General features: G+C 38.8%; 1 protein-coding gene across 2 annotated transcripts in view; it reads right to left on the reverse strand.

Moving 5' to 3' along the window:
• Positions 1–13,701, reverse strand: part of RET (ret proto-oncogene) — an 87,046-nt gene that overhangs the window by 35,309 nt on the left and 38,036 nt on the right. For both annotated transcript variants that reach the window (XM_072930994.1, XM_072930995.1), the window contains exons 3-8: positions 9,289–9,540; positions 7,428–7,718; positions 6,711–6,952; positions 5,452–5,653; positions 4,792–4,991; positions 320–578 (exon numbers count right to left, since the gene is read on the reverse strand). In XM_072930994.1, the coding sequence (XP_072787095.1) occupies positions 320–578; positions 4,792–4,991; positions 5,452–5,653; positions 6,711–6,952; positions 7,428–7,718; positions 9,289–9,540 (1,446 nt within the window). The remainder of the gene's footprint in view (positions 1–319; positions 579–4,791; positions 4,992–5,451; positions 5,654–6,710; positions 6,953–7,427; positions 7,719–9,288; positions 9,541–13,701) is intronic.

Below are 13,701 nucleotides of genomic sequence, written 5' to 3' on the forward strand. Positions count from 1 at the left end.
TATGTGAAATACACAATAAAGGTCACATATAGACACACACACTCTAAAGATTCTTCTAAATCAAAGGTTATCATGAACATTATGAATTGCATATAATATCCCACCTTTCTGTGCACTGGTTCTTCAAACAAATAGCTACTACAGGAAGGCACACATCAAAATTCAAAATCCAAACTCTGTGATCCATTATCTGGCAGCTCAGACTCATTTTCATTATTAATGCTATCAATTTCACAGATCACCCTGCCAGTGCATCACCTCATACCAGTAATAAATACTTACTTGCTAATAAATAAAGAGTTCTGACTGAGGTACTTACGAGTCCCTTCCAGGACAACAGTGAGGAGGGTTTTGGTGTGTTTCCTGCTCTGCTTGTCTGTAGCTTGAACAGTGTATTGTATTTCCTTGCATTCAGGTCTGAGCAGCACAGAGGAATCATTCACATAGAGGCTCCCAAATTTGTCCTCTCGGCTTTGCAGAATGCTGACAGGAAAGCAGCTCGAGTTGGGGGACAGCAACCTGTAGGTGATGTTTACACCACGGAATTTCATGCAGTTTTCAATGCAGATCTTTCCTACCTAGGCTCAAACACCAACAAACAAATCACAGACAGGAACAAAACTCTACACAAAAAATATTTAGTGCTTTTCAAAAATATCTGAAATAAAACAGAGCATACTATACCTTGCCAAATTCAAGTGTTTATTTGGGGTTTACAGATTTGTTATTTTCCTACCAATGCAGTACTTAAATGCTTTAAATGTGATTTATTGTCAGTAAAAATGAGACATAAAGCATTAAGTATTGTCTTCAGACTAGCATTGAAAATGTAAAAAACCTTGACACAGACTCAGTGGTATTTGGTGCGTACTGCTGATGGGCAGCAGTGTTCAGTGAGAGCAAGACCCTGAGATTTGGGAAATTCTGAGGCAGACCACTGAAACAGAAACTTTTGTCAATCTTGAGAAATCAAAGAGCTCAGCATGAACAAAGCTGAAACACTCTTCAAATAACATAGGAATTGCTTTTACATAATTTTTATATTACAGTCAAAAAATTTCTGGCCAGAAGAGCTCTCTGAATGCCTTAAAAGGAATAAGAACCTCATTGTTTCCCATTTGCAATATTAAAACATTTTAATCTAAAAATGAAAATATATTGGTTTGCCATATTTGAACTTATGTGTGCCAGAGTATCTAGGCTAGAACACTCCTCAGTCTAAAACACATCATCTAAGAAACACAGGAATGTAAAATCCCATCTCCTGTCCAGCTCCTATAGGAACTGATCCAAAGCTCACTTTGGTTTTTCCATTTGCAAGAGTGGGATTTCAATCAGGCCCAGAGGCATTGGCTTTCTTTGCAGGGAAAACCACAATGTGAAGGGTGGGGTGTTATTGAAGGGAACTTGGTAATGGATTATTTTCAAACACTGCAGTTAAGAGATGTTTTCAAGAAACACTACTGCTGGTAAAAGCATATCTGTACATCTTAGTTTCAGCATTCTTACTAAAGAACGTTATAAAAAAAAGAAGTTTTTGTGTACTAAGACCTCTTCCCATGAACCTGGACTATTTAAAGTCAGAGAAGCCCTTGCAGTTCTAGAATACTTTGTTATAGGATAATCCCACTTCATCTAACTTATTCCCATTCACGTCACTGATGGGTCATTTGGCACCATTCCTGTTGGGATTTTAGGTGGCAGAATAACATAGAAAGACTATTAAAGCCATCAAAAGCAAGGACAATTCTTTCTGGCTGTCTCCTCTGCACAACATGCTGGGACTGGCAGGAAGAAGAACAACACAAGATTTCCACTGTGTTCATAAACTCTGTCTAGACACAAGGTCTAGACAAGTCTCTTCCAGAAGCATGTCAGCACAGCTTTGGTGCCACACTGCAACTGGCAGTGCTCTGCTACTGCTCGGATGGTGCTCCTTCAAGGAGGAGAACACAGTGATGATCCATGGCATTGACCTTTACACAGACCACATGAAACTGCCCTTTCTGACTACTCTGTCATAACTGCTCTTTCCAGGCACCTTTTGATCACAGCAATTTTCTTCAGTGGGGTTGGAGAAGACCCCATAAATTCAGATGACCCCATAAAATCTGAAAAGCAGATCAGCCAGTTTATTCCTTAGAACAGCACATTGGCCAATTCTGCTTTCTCCATATAATTAGAGAAGAAGCTATAAAGGTCTCCCTCAAGAAATTTCTATGAGAAAGACTTTCTCTTTTTGCCTGATTCCACTAAGGAAAGCCCAACCTCTTAACTTTGCTCTGCTCCACAAGTTCTGGAGCCAGCTCAGCTCTCAGGTGCAGCAGAGCACAACTCCATAGGGAAAAAGGTAAAAGCAGCTACTTCCTCCTTCTCATGAGGGTGAAAAAACAAGTAATCAGGGTAAAGGGTAGTCAGGTTTAACATCAGCTTACAGGGGAGGAACCTAAAAATTTGCAAGACTCCCAGTAGTTAACACAGAATTACCATTATTAGAAATAAGAACAGAAAAATCCACCTTTCAAGTTCCAATGTTTAATAAAGTCTGGATAATGATACTGTTCCTCTTCACTGAATTCCAGGAACATTTGGACATAAAACCACTCTAAAAATCTCAGCCAATGTTATTCATCATTTGTCTCAGTAAATGTCAATAGAGCTTTAAGTCCTTTGGTAAGTTAAATGCCACTGGGCAAGCCTGCACTGTCAGGCCATGCTTCTGTTATTCAATTCATTTAGCTGCTCAAATAGACAAATGGCATCAGCCCAGCAGTTAATTTCTTCACGCTGCTGTGTTTTCCTTAGGGTAAGAGACAGTTCAGCCTTCCTATTGATTTGGCCCAGTACTTTCCCTGACTACTCTGGCACATCAAGGCTAATTATGCAGCCAACTTTAATAATGTGAAGTGCTGGGGACTAAGCTGCTTACACTGACTTGTGCTCCAAGCTGAGCACACTGTAAATTCAAACCCAGTTTCAGAAGTAAGTGGATGACACTTTAACTAACTGATAACTAGAGCCAGGATGAGTTTTGCACTTTGCTGCTCAAGAATCAGAACAAAATCCCTTTGTGAATTTGTGTTTAGGCAGTACAAAGAAAAAGATCTCCTCCCAGAGACTTGGAGCTCTTGCCAGGAACAGTTTCCCCTGCTACTACTGCCACCCAGTGAAACTGCACAATTAGTGAGAAATGCCACTGTTTTCAAAGATCCTAAAATTCCTTTTCAGATGTTTGACTCTCATGACAATATTCCATGACACCAGTAGCTTTAAAATTCAAGTGGCTTTGTTTTGGTTTTGCACCCTAAAACTTTAAAAATACACATACTCCCAGATTTTAAAACAAGTGTTCAAGCAATCCAGGGTATGCACAGATAACCATGACTGTCCAAATTTAATCTGGAGCTCATTCATTCATAATAATATTGTATGCATACACCTATATATAAAAACATGCATACAGAAAAGAGCCCAACCAATTCATTAATCTAAATTCAAACATACCTAACAGGTAAGCACACACATTTGTTTCAATTACAGTCATGTTGTGACACAGATACAAGAGCTCTAGATGCAAGTGTTAGACTACGAGTATCTTACATACCTGTGCTATTATTTCTTTTAGGGGGGAAACCCAGGTTTTAACCTATCCCCAGGCAACAGGAGAGGGCAAAGCTTTCACAGTCTGGTGCTACAAAAGCCTCAAACCTAACATCAAAAATAATTTGATCTGCACAAAAAGAACAGACTATCCTCTGAAGTTTCTAACAGATGGCAAACTGAAAAATTTCAGCTACAAGGCATCATGAAATGTTATAAAACAGTAGCTTTTATAGTGAGGCTGCTACATGAGCACACTTGGTACCTCTTTCTTATTTAGGATATTCAGTGCAGACTATGGACAAAATGTCCCTTGTCAGAGCAGTAGAATTTTTACTGGTCACATACAGCCTGTTCTGTACTCTGAAGAGCTATCAAAGCATTTCATCAGATTAGATATAATAACATGCAATATATCTAACTTCCCTTTTTCTTTCTTTTTAAAATTAGCCAGAGGCTTAGAGATTAATAAAACTTAATTCTTCCTTAAAATTCTTCTAATGAATTGGTTTTCTCTGCAATTGGGATGACTATATCTTAATCTCAGTCCTCCTCTCTGCCACAATACTTACAAGGCATGCTTTCCAGCAGCTCGCCCAAAAGGGTTCATCACTGATGGTTTTAATATTCATTTTCATAATATTAATTGTATTGGACTAGTTCCTTATTAATATACATGTTTCATAGGAATTACATTGTAATTTTCATCTGACTAATGTCAACCTATTAGAAAGTGTCTCTGGAAAGCATTATTAATGGCAATGGGGGTGATTAAGCTAAAACAAGGGTTAAATTGGGAAACACATGAATTACTAACTAGCCATTACCTAAAGAAAAGCCATTAATATACTGAGACTCCAATAGCTAGACAAATTCCTTTTTTTTGCCCTTGACATTGCTGCAGTTATTCATGCCTAAACCACTCATGATTGCAAATCCCCCTGTCCACAACACATTATTTCTCTCCATCAGTACTTCCATGTGTGGTCCCTCCTCTGTTATTACGTGGTGGGAGAGGTAGTGCCCAGCCTACCTGCTACCTCCTACATCCAGCAACAATCACAATAACACATTTTTCATTGCTTTTGCTTAAAACTGTTAAAACTATTGAGCACTGTAACACATCTGGCCCCAGTGATCCAGCTCTTAAGCTCCATCAGAAAGGGGAAATATAATTAACATGGTTCTTACTTGTGCAAAACGTTCAGCATTTCTGTTCACTGTGAACTGGTAAGTTATGTTTGAAAACTGAATGCTGACAGGGAGGATGGAGACATTGAAGTGAAGCATCACCGATCTTTCTGGGCCATGAAATTCTGTGTCATTCACCAAAACATCCAGCTGGAAGGAACGATGCTCTGTGACTGAAATGCTTTTATTCAGTACCAGTTCTGCAAAAGAAAAGATTCATCTATTAGCAACCCACATTATCTGCAAAAGCATCTTTTAATACTGCAAGCCCAACAAAAATAGATGTACCAAATTTAATTATACACATCCAAGTTTCCTAATTGGAAATAGAAGGCAAGCTAAATATGAAATATGTTCTTATGCTCTCTGTCATTCAAGATGTTTAGGAGGCCTTCTTCCCTTCTACCTACCAAGCCAATAACCCTACAATCAAAACCTCTTGCTTACCAGTTTATACATCATCATCCCATACACTCCCTATTGCAGAGATGCACGAGCTCCATTTTTTCAGTACATATTTAAAACTCAAGTGTTTTCTTTTACATGAAATTTCTCATCTTTCTTTAGCTCAGTACTTACAAAATGCTCAAAAAAATTCAAGAGCTTGTTGGTCAACTACTAAAAAGCAACTTCTCCTTTATTTGAAGAAAGAGTCCTTACTGTACTCATGCCGAGTTCCCCTCACTTGGCTGCCATTTGGGCTGAAGTGGATTTCATCAAAGATGTGCTCTACACGAAATGTTTCACTTATCCAGGGATCGTCAGTAATGATGGTTCCTGTGTATTTCTTTCTGCTGCTTTCAAGGGGATAAATGGGTGTGGTGTCTGCATCGTACACAGTCAGCGTGGAAAGAACAGCGCCCTGGTAGGAAACAATAAATGGCACTGCTGAAGGACCTGAAGCTTTCTTCTTCTGATAACTGTTTTGGAGATTGAAACACTGGTCAAACAAGACCTTACAACTTTCACTGAAACCGAGGTTTCAAATGTATTCATAAGTGTCTTGTCAAGACTTGTTCTAGTCAGGAGATGGCAGCAAACTCCTAAAATCTGTCTTTTCTCTTCCAGACACAAATATGATCAAAATGTACTTTGCATGGAAAATTTACTACCAAGAGATTTTGTTGTTAGGAAACAGAAGTTCTCTCATGAAATACACATAATTTATGCACCCCCCCCTCAAAAAAAAAAGTCTTCTCTATACCATTGACTCAAAAAGGGTCATTGCTCCTCAAAAGAGCCAAAGGAGCCCACACGTGTACCTCTCTACTGAAGCAAGGGCTGTGTGTGTGCAGAGGCACCAAAGACACCCAGGGATTCAGACCTCTTGAAAGATCAGCTTGGCATAGTAAGGGAAAAATGGGAGGACATCATTAAAACAAGATCTTGGAGCTTGCCATTAACAGCCTGGAAACTTCACAGGTGCAGTGGTTTGTAGAAGCCAACCACTACTTCTACAGCATCCTAATAAATGTTCTGAACATGGTCCTGATACATTACACATATTTGCATGTATGGGACGCTCATACACTAGCTCTAACAACACAATTTTAATCCCCTGGGGGAAGCAACCCCATAACAAACAGAGCACAGTTCAGTATGGAGAGACCCAGAGTGATCCTGACCACTGACTTAGCAAATATTCATCCCAACCTTGGAAACTGCTCAAATTCCTTCACACTCATCAATTGCTAACCCAAACTCCTTTTTCTTTGGGATCTGAGTAAGACATAACTTGAGGCAGAGGAATCCTAAAAACAGCATTTCACAATCACCGATCTGCAGAGCATGGTACAGTGATGGGGATTGTTGCCAAGATCCATTATCCAGGCAGAAGATGATGCTTCCCAGGAGTCCTGCCTCCCACTGCTGCGCTCACACTTCAGGGACTAGGTAAATAAGAACATTACCAGTATTACCTCTTTCCTGTTGAATTCCACAACAGCATCTGCTGTATCAGTGCCATTGGGAAGGAAGGGAGGAGAGTCATCTTCATCCAACACGTTCACCAGGAAAGGCACCTCAACCTGCATTTCCCTGAATCCCTCTCTGACGGTGCACTTGGCAATGAGCTCGTATCTCTCCCTCTCCTCCCGATCCAGGCGCTGTGTCACCCGCACGCTGGTGGTGTTCTCGTTGTACCGAAAGGGAACTCCTTCAGCTGCAAAACAGCCACACATACACAGCCACTATCACTGCCCAGTACAGGGCTCTGATGGCTTTAATACTTTTCTGCAGTTCAGTAAATCCATTTGGATATCATGACTGCGCAATAAAAGATAGATTCAGAAGTGAAACAGAAGGAACTTGTGTGGTTATATTACAGTAGGGAGAAAGCACAGAATGTATTGGAAGATTCTACCGTTTAGAAGCAGCACAATTTAAAACTCAGGATATTCTCAGTCTACTTTTAGCAGATATAGAATTCTAAAACTAATCTTTTCTTTAGGGAAGGGAGATAGTCCTCCTTGCCGTTTCCTCTATATATCTAAGGCAAAATCTTCAGCCTTAGTTTAGGTTTGTAACGGAGCTTCCTCTATAGAATCAAATCTAGAGGATCTACGACAAGAGATCTTTTAACAGTGCAGCTGTTTGAATCTATTCCTAGTATGTGAGCGGCCCAGATCGAGTTTTACCTGCAAGCAACTTGTAGGAAATGCTGAGATTCTGACACAGATGATGAACTGAGGGTAACTGGAGCTGATGAAATGTACCAGGTGGTTTATTCTCCTTGATGTGAAAGGAGAGATCCATTTCTGTGAAGCAAAGCTGCCTTGCTGTCAGGGAACTGCAAGCTGGTGCAGTGGCATTGATCAAAGAGAGGAAAACCGTGGTGCGTGTAGCGGAGTCACAATCCTTCTCTTGGAAAGGGTGGGATACAGATACATACAGCATCACCTTGGATAACGGCATCCAACTTCCTACAGCTTCAGGAGGAAGAAATCACCGTAAGAAGTATTTTACAGAAGACAAGCCAACATTTCTTTTCCTTATATTCTACCCTAGTCCATTATTCCATAAATGATTGTTTAATCCTATTATGTGGCAAAAACATTCTTCAGTATGCCAGATGCTGATGGAAAGACCTTAAACCTTAATAATCCAAATAAGCCTAAAACTATAGGGCTTAGCACTGATTTTACATTATAGAATCTCAAAACCAGTATCAGTATTCTGTCTGTGAGACACTGACATAAAAGCAAGTCACTGGCAGTAACCAGCTCTTTGACAGGACTGCTTTTTGAAGGGACTAGAGCAGAGCAGGGTGGGAAACAGGAAAAATAATGCATGAGATGGCAACAGCTACTCAGGACAAATCCATATCAGGACTAACATTTCAGTCACAGCATTCCAACAGTATGGACCAAATTGTCTAGGTTCAGAGAACAGATTGCTTCATCATTTTGAAATATGAAGAGGTGGGCAAAAGATAAAATCAAAGTTAAAATCAACCTGTGGCATCTACTAATACATCTTCAAGCCTTGTTTTGATTTGCTTGGCTTGACTACAGACAGTACAGTACTATCTCTGTAATAGATCTAACTTACTTGAAAAGAAGTTCCAGGTCACTTTGATCTGTATGAACAAAACAAGGCTCTCAGGTGTTAAGTAGCTATTCCTCCTTTGTTCAGCAAAAATATTTGATATACATGAATGCCAAGCATCAAAAATGAATGAAATATCAAACACTCAGCACTTCAAAAATAAAGCAGCAAGTGCCTGAAGTTGAAAATTTCAACATCAAGGCACCTAAGTCTGAAGGTACTGTTGACATGTGGATCTTACAAACTGAAGAACAGTTACTCCCTTCAACAGTAAAATTTCTGCAACTGATCACAGTGGTATGCCACTAACTCCTCAGCCATCTCCTCCTCCACCATCTAGTGATAACTAATTTCCTCATAGATCACAATCACCAAAACTAATTTATTGCTACAGCATAAAAGAAGAGAAAAAAATCCTGAGATAATGAATTTTTGTAGTTCAACAGTAAGCTTCTCTAACAAAACCAAATCTCAAGAGAGGGAGAGAGTTACAATTAACCATTTCTTCTAAGAGCCCTTTGGTGTTACATGAAAATGTAATTTGTGAATCCATGTCACCAGAATTCAAGGACCATTTATGTAGGAATTTAAACCACTCTCATAGCATTTGTCTGGGAAACCCTACCGCAATAGAACTGCAGATGAACAAACTGCAAATTTCAGTGTAAAGTTGTGACCTATGCAGCTGTGAAATGCAGAAAAAATACTTCCAGTAATGCAACTGTCCCATCCTACTGGAGTTCCCAGTGTGAGCAACAGATCTGTCCCAGGTTAGCATCTGCTTTGGCATACTGCTGTGGATTTCATTGGGTCTGGTTCCTCATTTTAAAAGGGCAGATGAGCTTTTTTCAAATTTGATGCTCATCTTCCAATGGAGAAATCTCGTTGTCTGAATGTATTTTTTTTAAGAACAGATACCTGAAGAAGAAAAGCCGGTCTTCTCATACTTACACAGCATGTTGAAGTCCTCTCTATCCAGACTTTTGCTGAGGTAGAGAAGTCCTGTTTTTTCTCTGATTTGGAACCAATTATTTTCTTGTGGTCTTGCTCGAGGAACTATGAGATGCTGGCACAGATGAAAGTGGGCCACTTCCTCATGTGAATCCCTCAAGGCGTGGATGCGCAGGAGCGGCATTCCCGCTGGCTCGTCAATGTAGACATTCTCCAAGTACTCCTTCCTGGGGAAGTAGAGACCCAAGGCCACTGCAAAGGAAGGTACACGAGAGAAGAGGTAGGCCCAGTTAAATGACTTCTGCACTGGTGCTTTCTTAATAGATGTGTTTCCAAAGAAACAAAGGTTTCGTTCTCTAAGAAGTAAAGAAGCATTATCAAAAAATATATGGAGAAAGGCAGATCCTCGTTTGGTGTAAATGAATACAGTTCACTACACTGAAGCCAAGGAAATAGCCACCAAAAATATGGCCTACTGTTTATGTTCAATTACAATATTAACTGCTTTTTGAAAGTAAAACTGCTTTGCTTTGCAGAGAGGCCCCCTGGTTTAAGATGAACACCTAAGAAGATCTGCTTGCCAAATTTTACTTAAGTTCCTATCTGATGCTCTCAGTTGTAATTCTATCACCTCATAGATGATATTCAAAGGAGGAAAAAAAAACCTTAGATGAAATCAGACACTTTAAAAGCCTTTCAATATGCTCACTGTTGAAAGAAAACACAAAAATTCATCAATGGCTTGCACACTTTTCCTCAGGTTACATAAAACCTCTCTTGTAGAGCCTTTTTGGGTCCTCCCTTTCTAAACAGGCCAGCATGGTATTTTTGTACAGAAAATGGTAGTTGTTAAAAAATACTGAAAGCATTTTAAGTATTTTAAATATGACAGAGGGAAAGCTGAGAAGTGAGTGAGAAGGGAAACGTACATTTCTTTTTTAGTACAATGACTGTGACTGACCTGATCATTTCCCACCCTGGCACTGAAGGCATTTACATTTTGGAGGGCTCAACTGCCCCTTGGTGATGGTCTCTTCAGCTGATCTCACCTCACCAGGTCATTGTGCAATGGCCTCTCTACCTGTTTGCAGTGCTCACCTTCCAATTTCACTTCTTGCAAATGTGAATACAGGGGAATGTTTGATTTGCAAGGAGGGGACAAAATATGCTCACACAGACTGAAATAGTGGAACTGTCACTCCTGGACTTCACGTGCACTGACAGTCACTACTTGTTCTCATCCAACTGGAATACTGCAGAATTACGCATTATTTAATCCAACTGATAAGGAGTCAGGCATATAAAAAGGTCACACATCTGCTGAACAAATGTAAACAATAACAACTTCCATATGTTAGTAACACAAAGCTCCCTCAGCTTAAATCAAACCAGATACAACTGGAAATGATGGTAATGCAGAAGTAAAATTAGGGATATAAAAACATCTTCAAAAGAGCATCAGGCTATAGCACATACTTATTCTGCATTAGTACTGGATCCATACACTGTTCTACTGAATGGAGTGCACTACAAACAAACTGTAAACAAGAGACCTCTAATTTCATTTAGAAATACCACAGAAACCATTTTACCTTGCAATAATTCAGACATCATCTGTATCCCTGGATGCAATTACATCCATCAGGTTTTCAGAGGCCCAATTTTTTTTTTTCTACATATATTTTGCAATATATGAATAAAGTGGTAAAGTAATATGGTAGGTGCATTTGTTCCAAAGGAATTAATTCAAAGAGAACCAAACCAGAGTATTTTGGAGAGTTTTAGAAAAGTATTAATTCTTGACATTCTCTGTCCAGGAAAAAATTATTACTTTTGATTCTGGGGCTAGCACCCTCTCCTTTTAATAAGTAAGATTCCTGAATATTTGTATTAAATTACAAATATTTTTTTCAGTCCCTCCATCTTTTTTGAAGCCCAGGAAAACCTGGGGAATATGTGCTGCTAGAATTCCTAACAAATGGCTTCAGTAACAAGAGGAATAAGGTGATATCCAAATACAAAGCCCAGTCTCAGTGCAAGTAAGTAACACTCCCTTGAGGTATTTTGTGTAAAAACTTCATTTTAAAACAATGAAAATTTCTTCACATAAAATTCAACACTGAAAATTCACTACTCAAGACGAAAAAATTACTTTCAACTCATAAATGCATACAAATGAGGCTTACATAACAGTAGCTATTATTTGCTTATTTCCAAGATTGGGGTGAACAGTCCTGTGTGCAGGACAAGAACCAGCACCACTGCACAGACAGGAAATCACCTCCAGCAGAAGGAGAATATACAGAGTACACATAAACAATATCAATGTGTAACATGGGAAGTGGAAAGGGAGAAAAATAGAGTATTTTGAGCTGCAATTATTTGCTTGCTTATCTTAAACAAGTGTGCAAATCTTTATATGCTTTGCTCTAGAAATGAGGGCTCACACTGCACACAGGTACAGTCGTGTTCAACCAAGCACATAAATAAATTATGACAGACATGGCCACTTAAATGCCTGAAACCTGGCACAACTACATCTCAGCAGAGTCAGCATCACCACTGCTCTGCATTTGAAAGAAAAGGCTAATATTGATGCTCCAGACTCTGAAGTTCTTTGGCATCAGTTCACAGGAAGAGTCATCTCCACTGTCAGAAACAAAAGGGAACAAATTCTGTAATATTAGAAGTCTGATTTCTCTGTAAATAACAGAAATGTAAAACAATGCTTTTTATCTTGATGAGAGCGGATTCCTTAACAAAATAATTTAGCATTTACACACTAATTAGTTGGAAATGTATTTCACAAGTTTCAAAGCCACTTCAAGAAATTAGAAAAAGCTGCTGTAAGAGATTTAAATAGACACATGCTCTTTTTCTACTCATTTCAAACCTAAAACTGATTAAAACTAAATTCTGTCCACTGGAAGTATTCGTTTTTAGTACAGAGCAGACTTCCATATTGAGAACAATACCCACGGATAGTTTTTAAGTGACACCAGCGAATATGTCAAATTTTCATATTTTACTTAGAAAATAAGTATTTGAAGTGAAGAGACTTTACAACACTGCAAAATAAATAATTATATATACATATAAATATATAAAATTTTATTAAGCCATGTAGCAAGATTCACCCAGTGTTGTGAAATTACTGGGATTTTGTAAAGTGGTTTGTGTCACTCTGACTCAGCACTGACAGAGATTAGAGATATGCAACAGACTGCCCAGGTCACAACCACTCTGTGCACATAAATCTTTGGGGGCTAATTTCAAAGGAGAGCTTTGAAGTAGAAATGTAGCACCCACTTCTCAGAGGTGTGTTCATTCCTTTAAGCCCTAGTGAGTTAGAACCAGATTCAATAAATTTGCCATCTGGCAAGTATGCTGCAGGAGGAAGAGGTTCTAATCCTGGCCACAGTTCCTTGTGTCCTGAAAAAAAAATAAATCCATTTCCAAGGACTTGTGCAAGCTTCCTATGGAAGCCAGATGGAGTTTTTAATTACTCTGCCATTTAAATAAAGAGGAATTGAGGTGGTTACATTCAAACTGATGCTTAAAGTGCAGTTGCCTAGGAATTAAAAGCAGAGAAAAATTTTGCTTTACAAGCTTGAAATGCATCACAAGAAGGTTGTGCTCCGTAGCATCACAGAATCATTAAAATATTCTGGCATCTCTGAACGTTTTTTTAGAGGACACTTCAGCTCTCCATACTACAATCAGCACAGGAAACATGGCAAGCTCTGATGGATGAACAATATTATGGGATAATAATAGCATATCAGTAACACACAGAAGAGAAAAGTGATCACGTTTAAGCGGATGTAATGCTACTAACTAATAGCTCCTACAGGAAATAGATACAGTTATGACAGCAGTTTTCCAGTTCAGGGAGAGAAAGTAGGTAAAATGAGAGCAGAGAAATGAGATTATATGTACTTTGAAGCCTTCATGATTGCCTTTTGAAATAAGGCAATTTTTCATGTGGCTTTTTTCCAGTCATAAATGATTAGGTAAATAATGCCTTTTTTGAAATAAATTGATTTTTTCTGAACACATATTACTCTACAAAACTTTAGATGTTTTTAGTGCTTTTTATGCTTGCCACTATCGTCTTGAGTAGCATTTGAAGACGGCTCTTGACGAAACTGTTAAAGTGACTAGAGCAACATTATATTCTTAATATCAACCCTGATGACAGAAAACACAACATTTTAGTCACAAAATGAAGGAGCAGGAACTTTTTATTAGATTTAGAAGACTTGACTATAAGGCGTTTTCCCAAACAATGTCTGTAACCATCTTTCAAGGTACAACTATAGACTTCAAACAAATAGTTCTGAACTAGCAAATGTCTTATGGAGTTCATAGTCAAACTTCAAAGTTTGAATGACCACTGCTTAGTTTAGGTTA

The sequence above is a fragment of the Taeniopygia guttata genome, chromosome 6 (genome assembly GCF_048771995.1).
Source record: "Taeniopygia guttata chromosome 6, bTaeGut7.mat, whole genome shotgun sequence".
Classification (NCBI taxonomy): Eukaryota; Metazoa; Chordata; class Aves; order Passeriformes; family Estrildidae; genus Taeniopygia; species Taeniopygia guttata.